General features: G+C 44.5%; 1 protein-coding gene across 1 annotated transcript; it reads left to right on the top strand.

Moving 5' to 3' along the window:
* Window positions 1-1,290: 1,290 nt before the first annotated feature.
* Window positions 1,291-14,810, top strand: LOC308220179 (uncharacterized protein; the record flags this gene model as incomplete). The annotated part of the gene is made up of 11 exons (XM_080615972.1): window positions 1,291-1,347; window positions 3,399-3,643; window positions 6,566-6,675; window positions 7,770-7,906; window positions 8,540-8,737; window positions 9,668-9,762; window positions 11,185-11,340; window positions 12,202-12,399; window positions 12,984-13,109; window positions 13,514-13,724; window positions 14,529-14,810. 11 exons carry the CDS (start codon window positions 1,291-1,293, stop codon window positions 14,712-14,714), a joined length of 1,719 nt encoding a protein of 572 aa, XP_080472098.1. The 3' UTR covers window positions 14,715-14,810.
* Between the last annotated feature and the right edge of the window lie 3 nt (window positions 14,811-14,813).

The following is a 14,813-nucleotide window of genomic DNA, read 5'->3' as shown; positions in this document are numbered from 1 at the left end:
TATGCATACAGACTTTGAGGTGGCTTTCGACATGGGTGGCCAAAACCAGCAAAAGTCACTGCCAGGTCTTTTCACAGTCAAACTGATTTCTCGTAGAGATCTGTGTGCCAATCAGTCCACCTGTGTTAGAATAAATTCAGTGACATCTCTTAGAGGTCTTGGCAGCAGCACTCTCTTGTTAACCTCACGTGGGCTCACGTTTCAAACATTCATCCACTGCAAGTATTATCTGGGTTTCTTCTACATTATCTAAATGATACTTAAAAAGTGGTTTTAATGAGCTCAAGAAACAGGTAAACATATAATTTAACAGTGTAGTTAATAATGTGTTTCTAAGATATATTCATGTGCTTCTCAGATGTATTCATTGATAATGCTTCTTTAAATGTATCTTAGGTGGTGCAGAAAATGTATTTGAAATAGATGAAATAACTGGCAACATTAAGATAAAGAACTCTCCAGACTATGAAACCATGAATAAATACAACCTTACAGTGAATGCAGTCAACAATAAATCTGCCCCTTTCTTTCAGGTAAAAGACCATTACTGTAATGAACAGTGACTCTTCTATTCAGAGTGGATTTGGCACTAGTAGAAGGGGGACCTATCAAACACATTTATGGTGCGGAATAAATTAGTCACCTAATCATGTTTGGGGTCAGACTTCTGTGCCCTTTGCCCATGCTGAGTACTATTATACACCATAATTAGTTGAAAATCGTGGTAGAATTTGACCCTGAATTGTTTGCAGACAAACCTGTGCTGGGAAACTGGATTTCTTGCCTGCTGCTGTCAGTACTGTGAGTGCCGTGACAATTTTTCATGGGAGGAAAAGTAATTTGCAGCAAATTGCCCTAGTTGTGCTGTATTTATTTGGAAAGATATTGAACACTCATTGAACAGAATTGGAACACGTGTGGTTCCCTTACCTGCATCCAGCAGCAGCAGTAGGACATGTTGGCATCCTGGTCTTATTCATTCAGACACCTTTCAAGAAGTAGAATCTACTGCAACACTGATTTCCTTTCTCTCTTGCATTAAAGTCCTGTAGTGATCTCTGATATTGAGCTCACAAAATTAAACCTAACACAATGTTTCACTATGGCATTTTCAAAGCCTGATTTATACTTTCTTGTGCATGAAAATAACGGAAAAATATCACTGAGACATTCTAAACCGCATGAAACCATTTTGTTTTCTAGGCAACTACTCATGTCACTGTTCTGGTGATGGATGTGAATGATAACGCTCCAGTGTTCACTCAGGATTCCTATTCTGCTTCTATAAACATGATTAATCCTGTAGGTGCTCATGTCATAACCGTGAGCGCTACCGACAAAGATCAGGTAACTACGCCTGATTGACACTGCTTGAGGCTGCAGCCCGAATGTGTTACTCTCCATTCTCTAGGCATGAAATACCAAATGCAGCAGAAAGTGAATTCTGTCTGACTAACAGCACTAGGAATTGGAAGTTAGGACTGTTGATGTTTCTGCCTTGATGCTCATGTACTCACTGTCTTTGGTCATGTTTCTTCAGCTATATTTGCCTTGATTTTTCCCCTTACTATATGGAGTTGTACCAGTCTGTCAGGAGTACACAAGGACTGAAGCAATTCAGTGTCTGTGAAGTTATTTGAACTTCTGAAGTAGAACTTGTAAAACAGATTCTATAGCTGTATATAGCTACAAACATCATATAGCTGGCTTGAACATGGCTGCTTACCAAACACCTCTGAAGTTGGCACTGCAGCTCACTCTCTTTGTTCCCATTGTTTGAAGTAATTTTGTTTGCTAGATCTGTACTGCACCCATCAAATAGTACCCAGGCACTGGCAGAGATATGCAGTAGTCAACCAGATCACCATGACAACATCAGCACTAATTATGTCATTTAAAAGATGAAACATCAAGAAGTGACAACAAAAGAGGTGTAGCAGGCGCCTTCCTAGTTCTTCATGCATCATTTTGGTTAAAACAGCGTCAGCTGTGGTACACTGCTGCAAAGAATCCAAGGGCCCCTTTTTGTCATCCTTCTCTATGATGTGAGAAATCTGGAGAGGGGCTTTTTACAAGGGCCTGTAGAGACAGGACAAGGAGAAATGGCTTCAAGCTGACAGACGGGAGACTGAGACGAGCTCTTAGGCAGAAGCTCTTCCCTGTGAGGGTGCTGAGGCGCTGGCACAGGGTGCCCAGAGAAGCTGTGGCTGCCCCATCCCTGGCAGTGTTCAAGGCCAGGTTGGACACAGGGGCTTGGAGCCGCCTGCTCTAGTGGAAGGTGTCCCTGCCCGTGGCAGGGGGTTGGAACTGGAGGAGCTTTCAGGTCCCTTCTGACCAAAACCAGTCTGGGATTCTGTGATTTTATATAAGAAGTGAAATTGCTTGTGAAAGTTGCTGGACCCTGTGAGATGTGCACTGAATTCCTAATGAAACTCATCCTTCAGATAAGTCTGTCTGGTCCTCTGCTGCACTTTGAGGATTCTGGGGCAGAGTCCAACACTGAAATTACTGGACAGTGTCTCTCTTCCTCCCTCTTCCTGAAATAACTCTAGCTATGCAGATTCCCTGGTACTAACAGGCATTCCTGGCAGGGTTTGCTCCTGCTGCCACAGAGCCATAGAAGAACAGAATCCAGTGCTTTTCAGAAATAAGAGCAAAGCTCAATAGAGCAAACCCTAAGGGTTTGTCAAAATGGCTTGTTTCAGGAAAGTGAAGTGATGTGCAGAGTAAAACGTGTCCAGCTGTCCTGTGGTGGGCACGAGTGGGGCTCACCCTCATAGCAGTGGACAGGCTGCACTTCTCCTCAAGGTGTCAAAAGGATCCAAGGGACTTTGGCTTATTGTCATTGACACCTTTAGATGACTCTTTCACTACTCTGACTGTCCCACTCTACACGTGCCCTTAACTTACTTCCTTCAGAGATCTTTTTAGTCCATGTTTTTACTATGTAACTGGCCAGCTGCTTCTGAATTTTCCTTTGCTATGTGGTTCCATCATCACCCATCTACCATAGCTAACCCCAGCTTTCCATTCTCGAAACAAATTCACTGGAGTCATTCAGACATTGTCAAGTCTTGTTTCAATGTGTACCCTACCCTTCAAGATGTGCTCCCAATGCATGTAGTTCTCTTTAGCTTTGCTATGGCTGTTTTTTGGCTCTTAGAACATCAAAATTAGTTTGAGAGGAGTTGGAAGGGTTCTGCCCACTGGCCCTTTCCCTTGCTGCGACTTTTGTGTTACAGCTTAAGCCCAAAGTAGCTCTGAGCCTGGTTCTCTCTAGTTACTTACAATGCCTCTGACATTCTGTCCTTTAAGCATGGAAATACTGAACTTGGGGCACTGAAACAATGTGGTCCTGCAAGCAAGAGTTTCATGAAGCTGTGTTCTTTTCACGACAGGGGTTAAATGGCCTTGTTGAGTACTACATCCTCCCTGATCAAAACTTCATCCCATTCTTCCTGATAGAAGATATGAGTGAGGGGAACATAATTACAACTGGAAACCTGTCTCGGTCTGGGGAGATGCATTTAACAGTGATGGCAAGGGACAAAGGCTCTCCCTCTTTAAATGCCACTGCTGTGATTACTCTCTACGTGTTTGACAACAGCCCATTTGTTCCTCAGTTTAACAGGAGTGAAATCAGGTGAGGCTTTCATATTAAGTAAGTACTCTGCTCTTGTGAGACCTCACTTGGAGTATTGTGTGCAGTTCTGGTGTCCTCAACATAAAAAGGACATGGAACTGTTGGAACAAGTCCAGAGGAGGCCACGAGGACGCTCAGGGGCTGGAGCACCTCCCGTATGGAGACAGGCTGAGAAAGTTGGGAGGAATATAAGGCTGCTGCTAGAGGATGTAGGAAGGCAGCTAGGATGGCTAAGGCCTCCTTAGAATTAAATCTGGCGAGAGGGGTCAAGGACAGCAGAAAGAGCTTTTTCAAATACATAGCTGATAAAACTAACACCAGAGGCAAGGTTGGCCCACTGGTGAACGAGATGGGTGCCCTGGTGACAGAGGATACAGAGATGGCAGAGTTATTGAATGCCTTCTTTGTCTCAGTCTACTCTGCTGGAGGCAGTCCTGAAGAGCCCTGTACTCCTGAGACCTCAGATGAAGTCAGGTCACTGGAGCAGTTTGCCTTAGTCGACGAGGAATGGGTTAGGGACCAGTTGAGCAATCTGGACATCCATAAATCCATGGGTCCAGATGGGATGCACCCGCGGGTGCTGAGGGAACTGGCGGAAGTCATTGCTAGACCACTCTCCATCATCTTTACCAAGTGTTGGGAAATGGGAGAGGTGCCTGAGGACTGGAGGAAAGCAAATGTCACTCCAGTCTTCAAAAAGGGCAAGAAGGAGGACCCGGGTAACTATAGACCGGTCAGCCTCACCTCCATCCCTGGGAAAGTGATGGAAAACCTTATCCTTGGTGCCATCTTAAGGCAGGTCAAGGATAAGAGGGTTATGAGGGGCAGTCAACATGGCTTTACCAAGGGGAAGTCATGCTTGACCAACCTCCTAGCCTTTTATGAGGAAATAACACGATGGATGGATGATGGCAGAGCGGTGGACGTGGTCTACCTTGACTTCAGCAAAGCATTTGACAGAGTCTCCCACAGCATCCTCATAGCTAAATTGAGGAAGTGTGGCCTGGATGATCAGGTAGTGAGATGGACTGCGAACTGGCTGAAGGACAGAAGCCAGAGAGTTGTAGTCTATGGGGCGGAGTCCAGTTGGAGGCCTGTATCTAGTGGAGTGCCTCAAGGGTCAGTATTGGGACCAGTATTATTTAATATATTCATCAATGCTTTAGATGAGGGAATTGAGTGTACTGTCAGCAAGTTTGCTGATGACACTAAGCTGGGAGGAGTGGCTGACACGCCAGAAGGCTGTGCTGCCATCCAGCGGGACCTGGACAGGCTGGAGAGTTGGGCAGGGAGAAACTTGATGAAATATAACAAGGGAAAGTGTAGAGCCCTGCATCTGGGCAGGAACAACCCCAGGTTCCAGTATAGGTTGGGGAACGACCTGTTAGAGAGCAGTGTAGGGGAGAGGGACCTGGGGGTCCTAGTGGACAGCAGGATGACCATGAGCCAGCACTGTGCCCTTGTGGCCAAGAAGGCCAATGGCATCCTGGGGTGTATTAGAAGGGGGGTGGTCAGTAGGTCGAGAGAGGTCCTCCTTCCCCTCTACTCTGCCCTGGTGAGACCGCACCTGGAATATTGTGTCCAGTTCTGGGCCCCTCAGTTCAAGAAGGACAGGGACCTGCTGGAGAGAGTCCAGCGCAGGGCGACAAAGATGATTAAGGGAGTGGAGCATCTCCCTTATGAGGAAAGGCTGAGGGAGCTGGGTCTCTATAGTTTGGAGAAGAGGAGACTGAGGGGTGACCCTGTTACTGTATATAAATATATAAAGGGGGAGTGTCACGAGGATGGAGCCAGGCTCTTCTCAGTGGCAAACAATGATAGGACAAGGGGTAATGGGTACAAACTGGAACACAAGAGGTTTCACTTAAACTTGAGAAGAAACTTCTTCTCAGTGAGGGTGACGGAACACTGGAACAGGCTGCCCAGGGAGGTTGTGGAGTCTCCTTCTCTGGAGACATTCAAAACCCACCTGGACACATTCCTGTGTAACCTCATCTGGGTGTTCCTGCTCCGGCAGGGGGATTGGACTAGATGATCTTTTGAGGTCCCTTCCAATCTCTAACATACTGTGATACTGTGATACTGTGATACTGTGTTCAGCCTGGAGAAGAGAAGGCTGTGTGGAGACCTCAGAGCAGCCTTCCAGTATCTGAAGGGGGCCTACAAGGATGCTGGGGATGGACTCTTCATCAGGGACTGCAGTGACAGGACAAGGGGTAACGGGTTCAAACTGAAACAGGGGAAGTTTAGATTGGATATAAGGAAGAAATTCTTTACTGAGAGGGTGGTGAGGCACTGGAATGGGTTGCCCAGGGAGGTTGTGAATGCTCCATCCTTGGCGGTGTTCAAGGCCAGGCTGGACAGAGCCTTGGGTGCCATGGTTTAGTGTGGGGTGTCCCTGCCCATGGGAGGGGGGTTGGAACTGGATGATCTTAAGGTCCTTTCTAACCCTGACTATTCTATGATTCTATGGTTCTATAACTAGTACATATTCTCCAGGCAGTTGGAAACATAGTACAGTTGAAGCTCATTTTTGCATTCTTCCATGCAGAAGAAAGGACATGGGTGTTTCTTCAAACAACACATCCAAGAAATTCTGCTATGCCACTGGTTCTGTGAATCTGATTTGAGGCATCACCTTTTCTTTATCGTGCAGCCTGTATGAGCCAGGCTCTTTGTCCCTTTCCTCTTGCACACTAATAAAGCATTTTTCCTTAGCCTTTACTCAAGGATAAACAACGTCTGGCTAGGAAAGTAGTGCTTGTACTCTGAAAGTCATGGAACTCTAGCAAACAACTAGAGGGGAGGGAGCAGGGTTTCCCACAGAGAACTTGCTATTAACGAGTTAAATTGCAAAGCCTGCCAGTGCAACAACTGCTGGGGAGTTTAACATTATGGTTTCTCATTTATTTCCTGTATCAGCGTTTCCATTCTGGAAAACACAGGAGTGGATTATTTAATTTATGATTTTACTGTGATTGAAACTTCAGGAAAACAGATTGACTACACGATTGCATCTGGCAATGAAAAAGGTGAGTGCTATTTCCCCTACGAGTTAAAACAGATAACAGAATAACCTGTCTTTTGTGTGGCAGATGTTGCTGTATGTAAATGAGGAGATGGAAAGCAAGGATAGAAATTTGTGTCTTATTTTAAAAAGAAAATACACAAAATTTGTTTCCTGAGCTTTTTTTTTTTCCAGCATGGACTTTGTTTCATCTTCTTTGGCTAAAAAAGGGGTAGTAACTTGCTAGAAAATGGGTTCCTGCAGTCTCAAGTTAGGGTAATTTGCAGGTTGAGGGAGCCAAAACTGAAGTCGTTCTTAGCAAGCAGCTTCCTCCCTGCCAATCACTTTCAGTCTATCATTTCCTTGCACTGGCACCTATGTTAGGGCATCTGCCTCCTTCAGCTCCTGCAGCTGTGCTGCATCTCCATATGGTGCACAGAAAAGGAGAAATATATATATGGAAACTGAGAGAAAAAACTTGGAAATCTGTGAAAAAGGAGTTGTGCAACGAGAAGCTGCAGTTCTGTTTCCCAAGTATATTGCTCCTTGACATGTTTAAGGCCTGCTTGCTGTGATGCCTCTTCTGCTCACCATGGGAAGTGTTGCATTTCACATTCTTGAGAGCAAAGGACCCATGGCAACATCCAGGGCAACTAAGAGGTAGGAGGGATACAAGTGAAATGGTAGCTATAACAATGAAGGTGCATGCTTTACCTTTCAGGTCATTTTAGATTGGATCCAAGAAGCGGTCAGCTGAGAACAGCAGTTAATTTGAACTATGAGGAAGTTTCTGAGTATGTGCTTTTAGTTGAAGCAAATGAAAACCTCCCATCTGTCACACAAGTCCAGTATGCCAGTAAGTTTATGCTTTGGAGGACATTTCAACTTAAATCAGGGGCAAAGAACACGTCTTCTGTATTTGCAACCCAATATAGGCTCTCACTGAGGCCTCCGGAGGAGTGAGTTTACAGTTCCTCTGGGCACATTCCTGCTGCATTCCCTTTCTTCTCTCTCCTCCTCACATGCAGCACAGATACGGCTGCAAAGCCACAGCCTGACCCAGCCTTTGAAAGCTGTACTTTGATGCTGTCTGTTGCTGCAGTTGTGTTTCTTTCACAGGCCTGTTTGCTGAAAACGTGGCAATGCTGAGAGTCTCAGTGCAGGATGTAAATGAAGAGCCAGTATTTCTGAGCGACACCTACTCTGCTCGGATACCCAACACCGTGCCGTACAAGTACCCTGTTATCACAGTGCAGGTAAAGCATCCTCCTCTGCTCTTCATGAGGACGGAATCTTTTGTAAGATTTGGATTTCTTCCATAGTTAAACTGGTTTAAAGGGGCTCTTCTATCTGCTCTTGAAAGCTTGAGACAGATTCAGCCCATCATCCAGGTTTAATATAATGCTGGTGAAAGACTGGGTGTTCAGGTAACTGGTCCATACTTGTCCTACCAGTGAGTCTGTCAGAAGAGCTAGATACTCTGTTCTGACCCATGCTGCCACTATGGATTACATACTGCACAGCCTATTGTTGTTTCTTTGGCACTGTTAACCACTTTGTTACCTATCAGACCCAAAAGGGAAACGAGTTACAAAATGAAGCAATTTCCAAGTCTGGTGTTATCACTCAGTTCTAGCCTGCTCCTTTTATGCTTGTGGCTGTAGAATCCTCCAGACCTTATTATGGCAAATGTCTTTCCTCTTTCATACCCTTGCTCTGATTCTGATAGTTTGTGCCCCACTTTGTGTTTAGTGCAAAGAGAAAAACATGACAGCACCATCCTAGAATACCTGGTCTTACAAACAGCAACTGCAGTTTAATGACTGAAGAGCAATGTGCAGCCCAAAAGCCGTAAGTTGAGTTTCACAAATTGCCTTTTTTAAACCCAGGCCACAGATCCAGATTCAGGAGACAACGGACGTCTGCTGTACAGCTTAGTGAACAATGAAAGCAATGAATTTGACATAGATGAAAATACAGGGCAGGTTTTCACCGTGTCTGTAGCAGGAAAGGCTGGAACATTTTATCTGGAAGTCCAAGCTACAGACCAAGGCACAAGCAGACTCACAGCCCGGACAACAGTCAATGTAAGAAAGATTATTTACAGTCCTGATTTGCTTCTATGTCCATACTCTGAATACAAGAAGGGTTTGGTAATGGCACTTAACATCACACAGTGAGAGTAGGTGATACACCAATATTCACTATGTACTTCCAGGCCAGAATTATGTGGTTACTGTTTCCGCTGACATAAAAATATGCTGCCATGAAGACTGGCTTTTAGAGGACAACTATTTTACATCAGAGGGGACCTTGGGGGTTTATTTATTACGGTTTTCTTTGAAAGTCAATCTAAGCAAGGTACAAATGCTTGAGAAAACCTTAGAATCATAGAATAGAATCATAGAATAGTTTGGGTTGGAAAGGACCTTAAGATCATCCAGTTCCAACCCCCCTGCCATGGGCAGGGACACCCACACTAAACCATGTCACCCAAGGCCTCATCCAACCTGGCCTTGAACACCGCCAGGGATGGAGCATTCACAACCTCCCTGGGCAACCCATTCCAGTGCCTCACCACCCTCACAGTAAAGAATTTCTTCCTTATATCCAATCTAAACTTCCCCTGTTTCAGTTTGAACCCGTTACCCCTTGTCCTGTCACTACAGTCCCTGATGAAGAGTCCATCCCCAGCATCCTTGTAGGCCCCCTTCAGACACTGGAAGCTGCTCTGAGGTCTCCACGCAGCCTTCTCTTCTCCAGGCTGAACAGCCCCAACTTTCTCAGCCTGTCTCCGTACAGGAGGTGCTCCAGTCCCCTGATCATCCTCGTGGCCTCCTCTGGACTTGTTCCAACAGTTCCATGTCCTTTTTATGTTGAGGACACCAGAACTGCACACAATACTCCCAGTGAGGTCTCACGAGAGCAGAGTAGAGGGGCAGGATCACCTCCTTCGACCTGCTGGTCACGCTCCTCTTGATGCAGCCCAGGATACATGTGCTTTCTTTCTTTCTTAGGTAACTGTGGATTCCAGTTCCAGTAACAACATTGTGCTGGTGGTACTTAGTGAGATGATCAATATTGTTGAAAGAAACATTATTGAAGTAAAAAGGTATTTCTGAAACTGCGAAGCTTATTGTTATATAATATCTAATGACAAGTTTAGGGTCCCTTTGAGATACAGGGGTCTGACAGCCTGTAGTGAGGGAAGGTGTACAGCCAGTGCCCATGAAAGACAAGGCCTTCAACTTGTTGCAGTTCAGGATAATTTGAGGGAATTCAGAGGAATCCACCAGTTTTTACCTGGTAAGGCTTTGGCTTAGGCTGATGAGTGCCAGAGTGGCCACTGCACTAGACAATTCCAAGAGGTCTCTTCCCACCTCCATGTTTCTGTGATTTTTAACAGCCTAGGATACAGCTTTCATTGACAGTAGGCCAAGATGCAAATGTGGAAACAGGCAGAAGCCACAAACCAAACCCACCTTCGCTACACATCAAAAACCCCCTGTGGTGCAGCAGCAGAGCTCCTCAAGGAGGTTTCAGACATACTGTGCTAATGGATTAGCTAGTGGTATGTGGATGGCCACAATTAGAAACATATTTTGGCCTTTTGCGTACATTAATGAAGACACAGGGTCTTTTGTTTGATTATACATAAACATGGATTTACATTGGAAATATTGAGTCTTGTGCTTTTGAGGCGAAATCACTTTGAAGGCTGGAAACATGAGTTTGTGATGTTGAAATTATTATGGCACCAGTTTCTGGTCAGTAAAAATTAAATGCATCAGCTGGGCCTGAGGTCTGATCCAGTGTGAAAACCTCCCTGTGAAAAACGAGAAAACAATGAGAATCTTAGAATGGTTGGGGTTGGAAAGAACTTCATAGAATAGTTTGGACTGGAAGAGACCTTCAGAAGTCATGTAGCCTAACCCCCTGCAATCAGCAGGGACATCTTCAACTAGATCAGGCTGCCCAGAACACGTCCAGCCTGGCCTTGAATGTCTCCAGGGATGGTGCATTATGAGGCTAAATATTCCTCCTCCCCACCTTTACTGTTTATAATACTCTATTGGTATAACAAACTTATAAAAGCCTGTATTTATAATGTCAAGCACGAAATGAGACATATGCCACTTTGAAAAGCATGACTAAATATATGATCTACTATACAATATTGGTTATGAAATCTAGGTAATAAGGGGTTTTAACCCTGCCTTTCTCTAATTAATTATTCAGCTATGCTAATGGCACCTAACTAAGAATTTTCAGGCTATATGCACAAGTTATGTAGCACTACTAATGAAAAGTATCTTTGCTTATCAGACACAAGGACTGGATTTCTTTTCCCCCCTGCTATTCACTCAATGATATTGGCCAAAGAGCTTAACTCTTTTGCTGATGATAATCCTGCATTTTCACATGCTTAGATTAAACTACTAAACATATGCCAAATTTATATCATTTAATTTCCAGAGTAAAACAATTTGTCATTACCCAGTTAATTTAAAATGTGTTCTTCATATGATGGCAGGGTCCTGGAAGATAAACTTGCATGGAATGTCTACATCACTGATGTTTATTCCAATGAGGCTGAAAGAAAAGCAAGAAGCAGCACTGATGTAACCTATGTAAAAATCATCGCCTTTGATGAGGCAAACCAGGAGGTACCTGCAGATGATGTAAAAAGGTCAGTATGGCACAGTTTGTGTTCACGGTGTCAGAGCTATGCAGTTGGGGTTTGTTTCCATGAAGGTTATTAATGTCTTGGACTGGGCAGGTTTAGATCAAATAACAGTTTATCTGAGGTTTATCTCAAGGTTTAAAGGGAGTTTTTAGAATTCAGAAAGCTTTCATTCTTTATTGAAAAGTAATTTTCAGAGTTTGTCAAAAACATGAATGTTGTTTATTGCATAGAATTATAGAATGGTTTGGGTTGGAAGGGTCCTTAAAGCTCATCCAGTTCCAACCCCTTGCCATGGGCAGGGACACCTTCCACTAGAGCAGGTTGCTCCAAGCCCCTGTGTCCAACCTGGCCTTGAACACTGCCAGGGATGGGGCAGCCACAGCTTCTCTGGGCACCCTGTGCCAGCGCCTCAGCACCCTCACAGGGAAGAGCTTCTGCATAATGAATAATCTAAAATCTCCCCTCTGTCAGTTTAAAGCCATTTCTTCTTGTCCTGTCCCTACATGCCCTTGTAAAAAGCCACTCTTCAGACTTCTTCCAGGCCCCTTTAGGCATTGGAAAGCTACTGTGAAGCTGCTTTTCCCCTGAGGAAAGTGCTGTTGGTATCTATAAGAGTACATGCCGCTGCCTTCATGTGGCTTTAAAGGATACTGACCTCTCAAGTTCCATTTTTCCCAGTGTTGCACCACTTAGCTCATAAGCAGCACAGTTTGTTGCTAGAAAACAGAGTTTTTCCTGAATTAAAGACATGTCTGAATCTTTGGAATAGGTCCAAGAAGTGCTATTTCTGTTGTTTTCTTCACTAGTCTGCAAGCCAAAGTGAAGGTCTGATAAGTAATGAGCAGTTTACTCTTCTATCTTCAGAAAACTTCAGGAGCAGAAGAGTAACATTGAGACAGAACTGGAGAAAATATTTTCAAGGCCTGTTACCACCAGCATAGAAGAAGCTCCTGCTGACTCAGCAAGTCCTGAACTCATTGCAACGATAGCGCTCAGTGTTCTGCTGGCCTGCAGCCTCATCGGCTTCCTGGTATATGTAGCTTTTACCATAAAAAGGAGAAGGTACAAATATTTTAACAATAAAACTTTGACTTACAACTAATAAGTTCACTTTAGATGTCAAGCTGAAAAATACTTAGCTGATGAATTACTGATATTTGCCTGGAGTATTGCCTAAGATTTGCTGCAAACCAAAATGCCTGGTGTACTGTATTAGAGACACTTTGTGTAACTGAACGTTGGATTCTCCTTGTGTTTGTCACGCAGCAACAGCAGAAACAAATAGATTTAAAATCAGAAATCTGGACAGCAGACATTTCAGCTGTGAAGGGGGGCACAAGGAGCTGTAATATACCCACAAACATTTCCTGTAACCCCACAAATGCTGAAATCAGAGCAGGTTTTGCTGCAAACTTCAGTGGCAGCAGGACTGCTTTGTAGAGGAAAACAAGTCCTCATTTCCAAGAGGGCAGCGGGTATTCACCCTCCTGCCATTATGGGAAAACAGGAAATACTCCAAACTTATCCTGAAACATTGTGTATTAAAGCCCTGACACAAGTACTTTGAGTTCTGTTTTTAAAACAACTGTAAAGCCAATCTCCAAAATGAACTAACCATTCTATTTGAATGTATTTATCACTTGCAGGAAGCAGGAGCAGCAGTATTTGGTTAAGCAGCGAGCTGAAATTGCGGAGGGTATTGATAATCCGTGGGCAACTGACAAAAATGGAAGTGTGAAAAGCTTAGAGAAACTCGAGCACGTCAATAATGTGTAAGTCAAATGGTGGTAACACAAACTTATAAAAACATAGGATATCAAAAGGTTTGGCTCTCGTTTATTCTGGTGACAGAGCATTTTCCTTGTATATTTCAGTGGTGTACAGGTCAATTCTTAAGAACCCTTACAGTTACAAGTAAAAACTCAATGCATGAAGGGTCCTAATGCCCTTTAATTTTATATCAAAAATCACAAGTGCAAACTCCTATTCATTCTTTAGCCTTATGCATAAAAAAACCCTTCAGGATACAAGAAGCCACTTAATGTTCCTCTGAATGTTAAATCCCATTCATTTTGAGATGAGCGTACATGCTGCTCTCAGTTGTAGAGAGGCTGAGATTCTTCTCACTTAACTGTTTGCCAGCTCAAGGTGTTGGGAATTCTCTTCACTCCTTCAGGGAAAAGGAAATGGTCGCGTTTAGCAACATGGGAAACACCAAAGGAGGAGACTCCGACAAAGATCTGATTCAGGCTGATGAAAAATGCAGTTATCTTGAGACGCTGCTGTTAGATTTCAACAGCAAACACGAAGATAATGGAGCATCTGGAAAAGCTGCTGAGCCCCGAAATGCGGATGCCCAGCACACTGCAGATTTCACAGCCAAGCAGGTAACCAGCTTCCCAATTGCAAAGAGTGGGGTGAGATTTTATCATCCTCCATCAAATAACTGACAGCATTATAAAAAAAAAAGTAACCCACTGATGGAAACAGAAATAATAGTAATAAAATCTTATATGAAGTAATGATCAGTTATTGGGGAGGGGCTGCTTGTCCTGCTTAGAAGGAGGACAATAGTTTTGTGGTCCAGAAATGATGATTTTCTTCTACCTTTTATGGAACGTGTAAAGGGTACTCATGGGCTGCTCCTAAAACCTGCAGCCTTAAAACGAATGCTTTCATTGCAAGCTTCGGAAACAGAATATAGAATTATAGAATGGTTTGGGTTGGAAGGGTCCTTAAAGCTCATCCAGTTCCAACCCCCTGCCACGGGCAGGGACACCTTCCACTAGAGCAGGTTGCTCCAAGCCCCTGTGTCCAACCTGGCCTTGAACACTGCCAGGGATGGGGCAGCCACAGCTTCTCTGGGCACAGCGCCCTCAGCATCCCCACAGTAAAGAACTTCTTCCTTATATCTAACCTGCACTTCCCCTGTTTCAGTTTGAACCCATCACCCCTTGTCCTGTCACTACAGTCCCTGACAAAGAGTATCCTGCTCTTCATCAGCGGTTGGATCTAATCCTCCAGCATCCTCGTAGGCCCCTTTAGACACTGGAAGCTGCTCTGAGCTCTCCACGCAGCTTCGCCTCTCCACAAAATAGATTTATATATATATAAAGTTAACCTCTGCTTGCAACGCATCACACTCCAGCACTCACCGCTTCCTGCCTCACCCGTGCTACGTTCTCTCGCAGGACTCCTTTCTGACAGACAGGAACCAGGAGCCAGCTCTTTCCTTAACCCCACACCCCAGAACACCTCCCCCTGAGAAAGACCTGAAAGGAGTGAAGTTCTCCGAGGTGGCCATCATTTTGGAGGCGGAGTCTGAAGACGATGAGCCTGACACTGCCGATGGGCTCTGCACCACCGGCAATGCTTGAAGCAGCAAGCTGTTAGGAAGAACACAGTGCCACTCCTTGGACCGGTACAGAGTGAAATGAGCAATAGGGATATGGGGATGCTATCCAGGTTTTGATTCC

Source organism: Psittacula echo, assembly GCF_963264785.1.
Source record: "Psittacula echo genome assembly, chromosome: 4".
NCBI lineage: Eukaryota > Metazoa > Chordata > Aves > Psittaciformes > Psittacidae > Psittacula > Psittacula echo.
The sequence above is the reverse complement of the archived record's forward strand: the minus strand, read 5'-3'. Positions and strand labels throughout refer to the sequence as shown.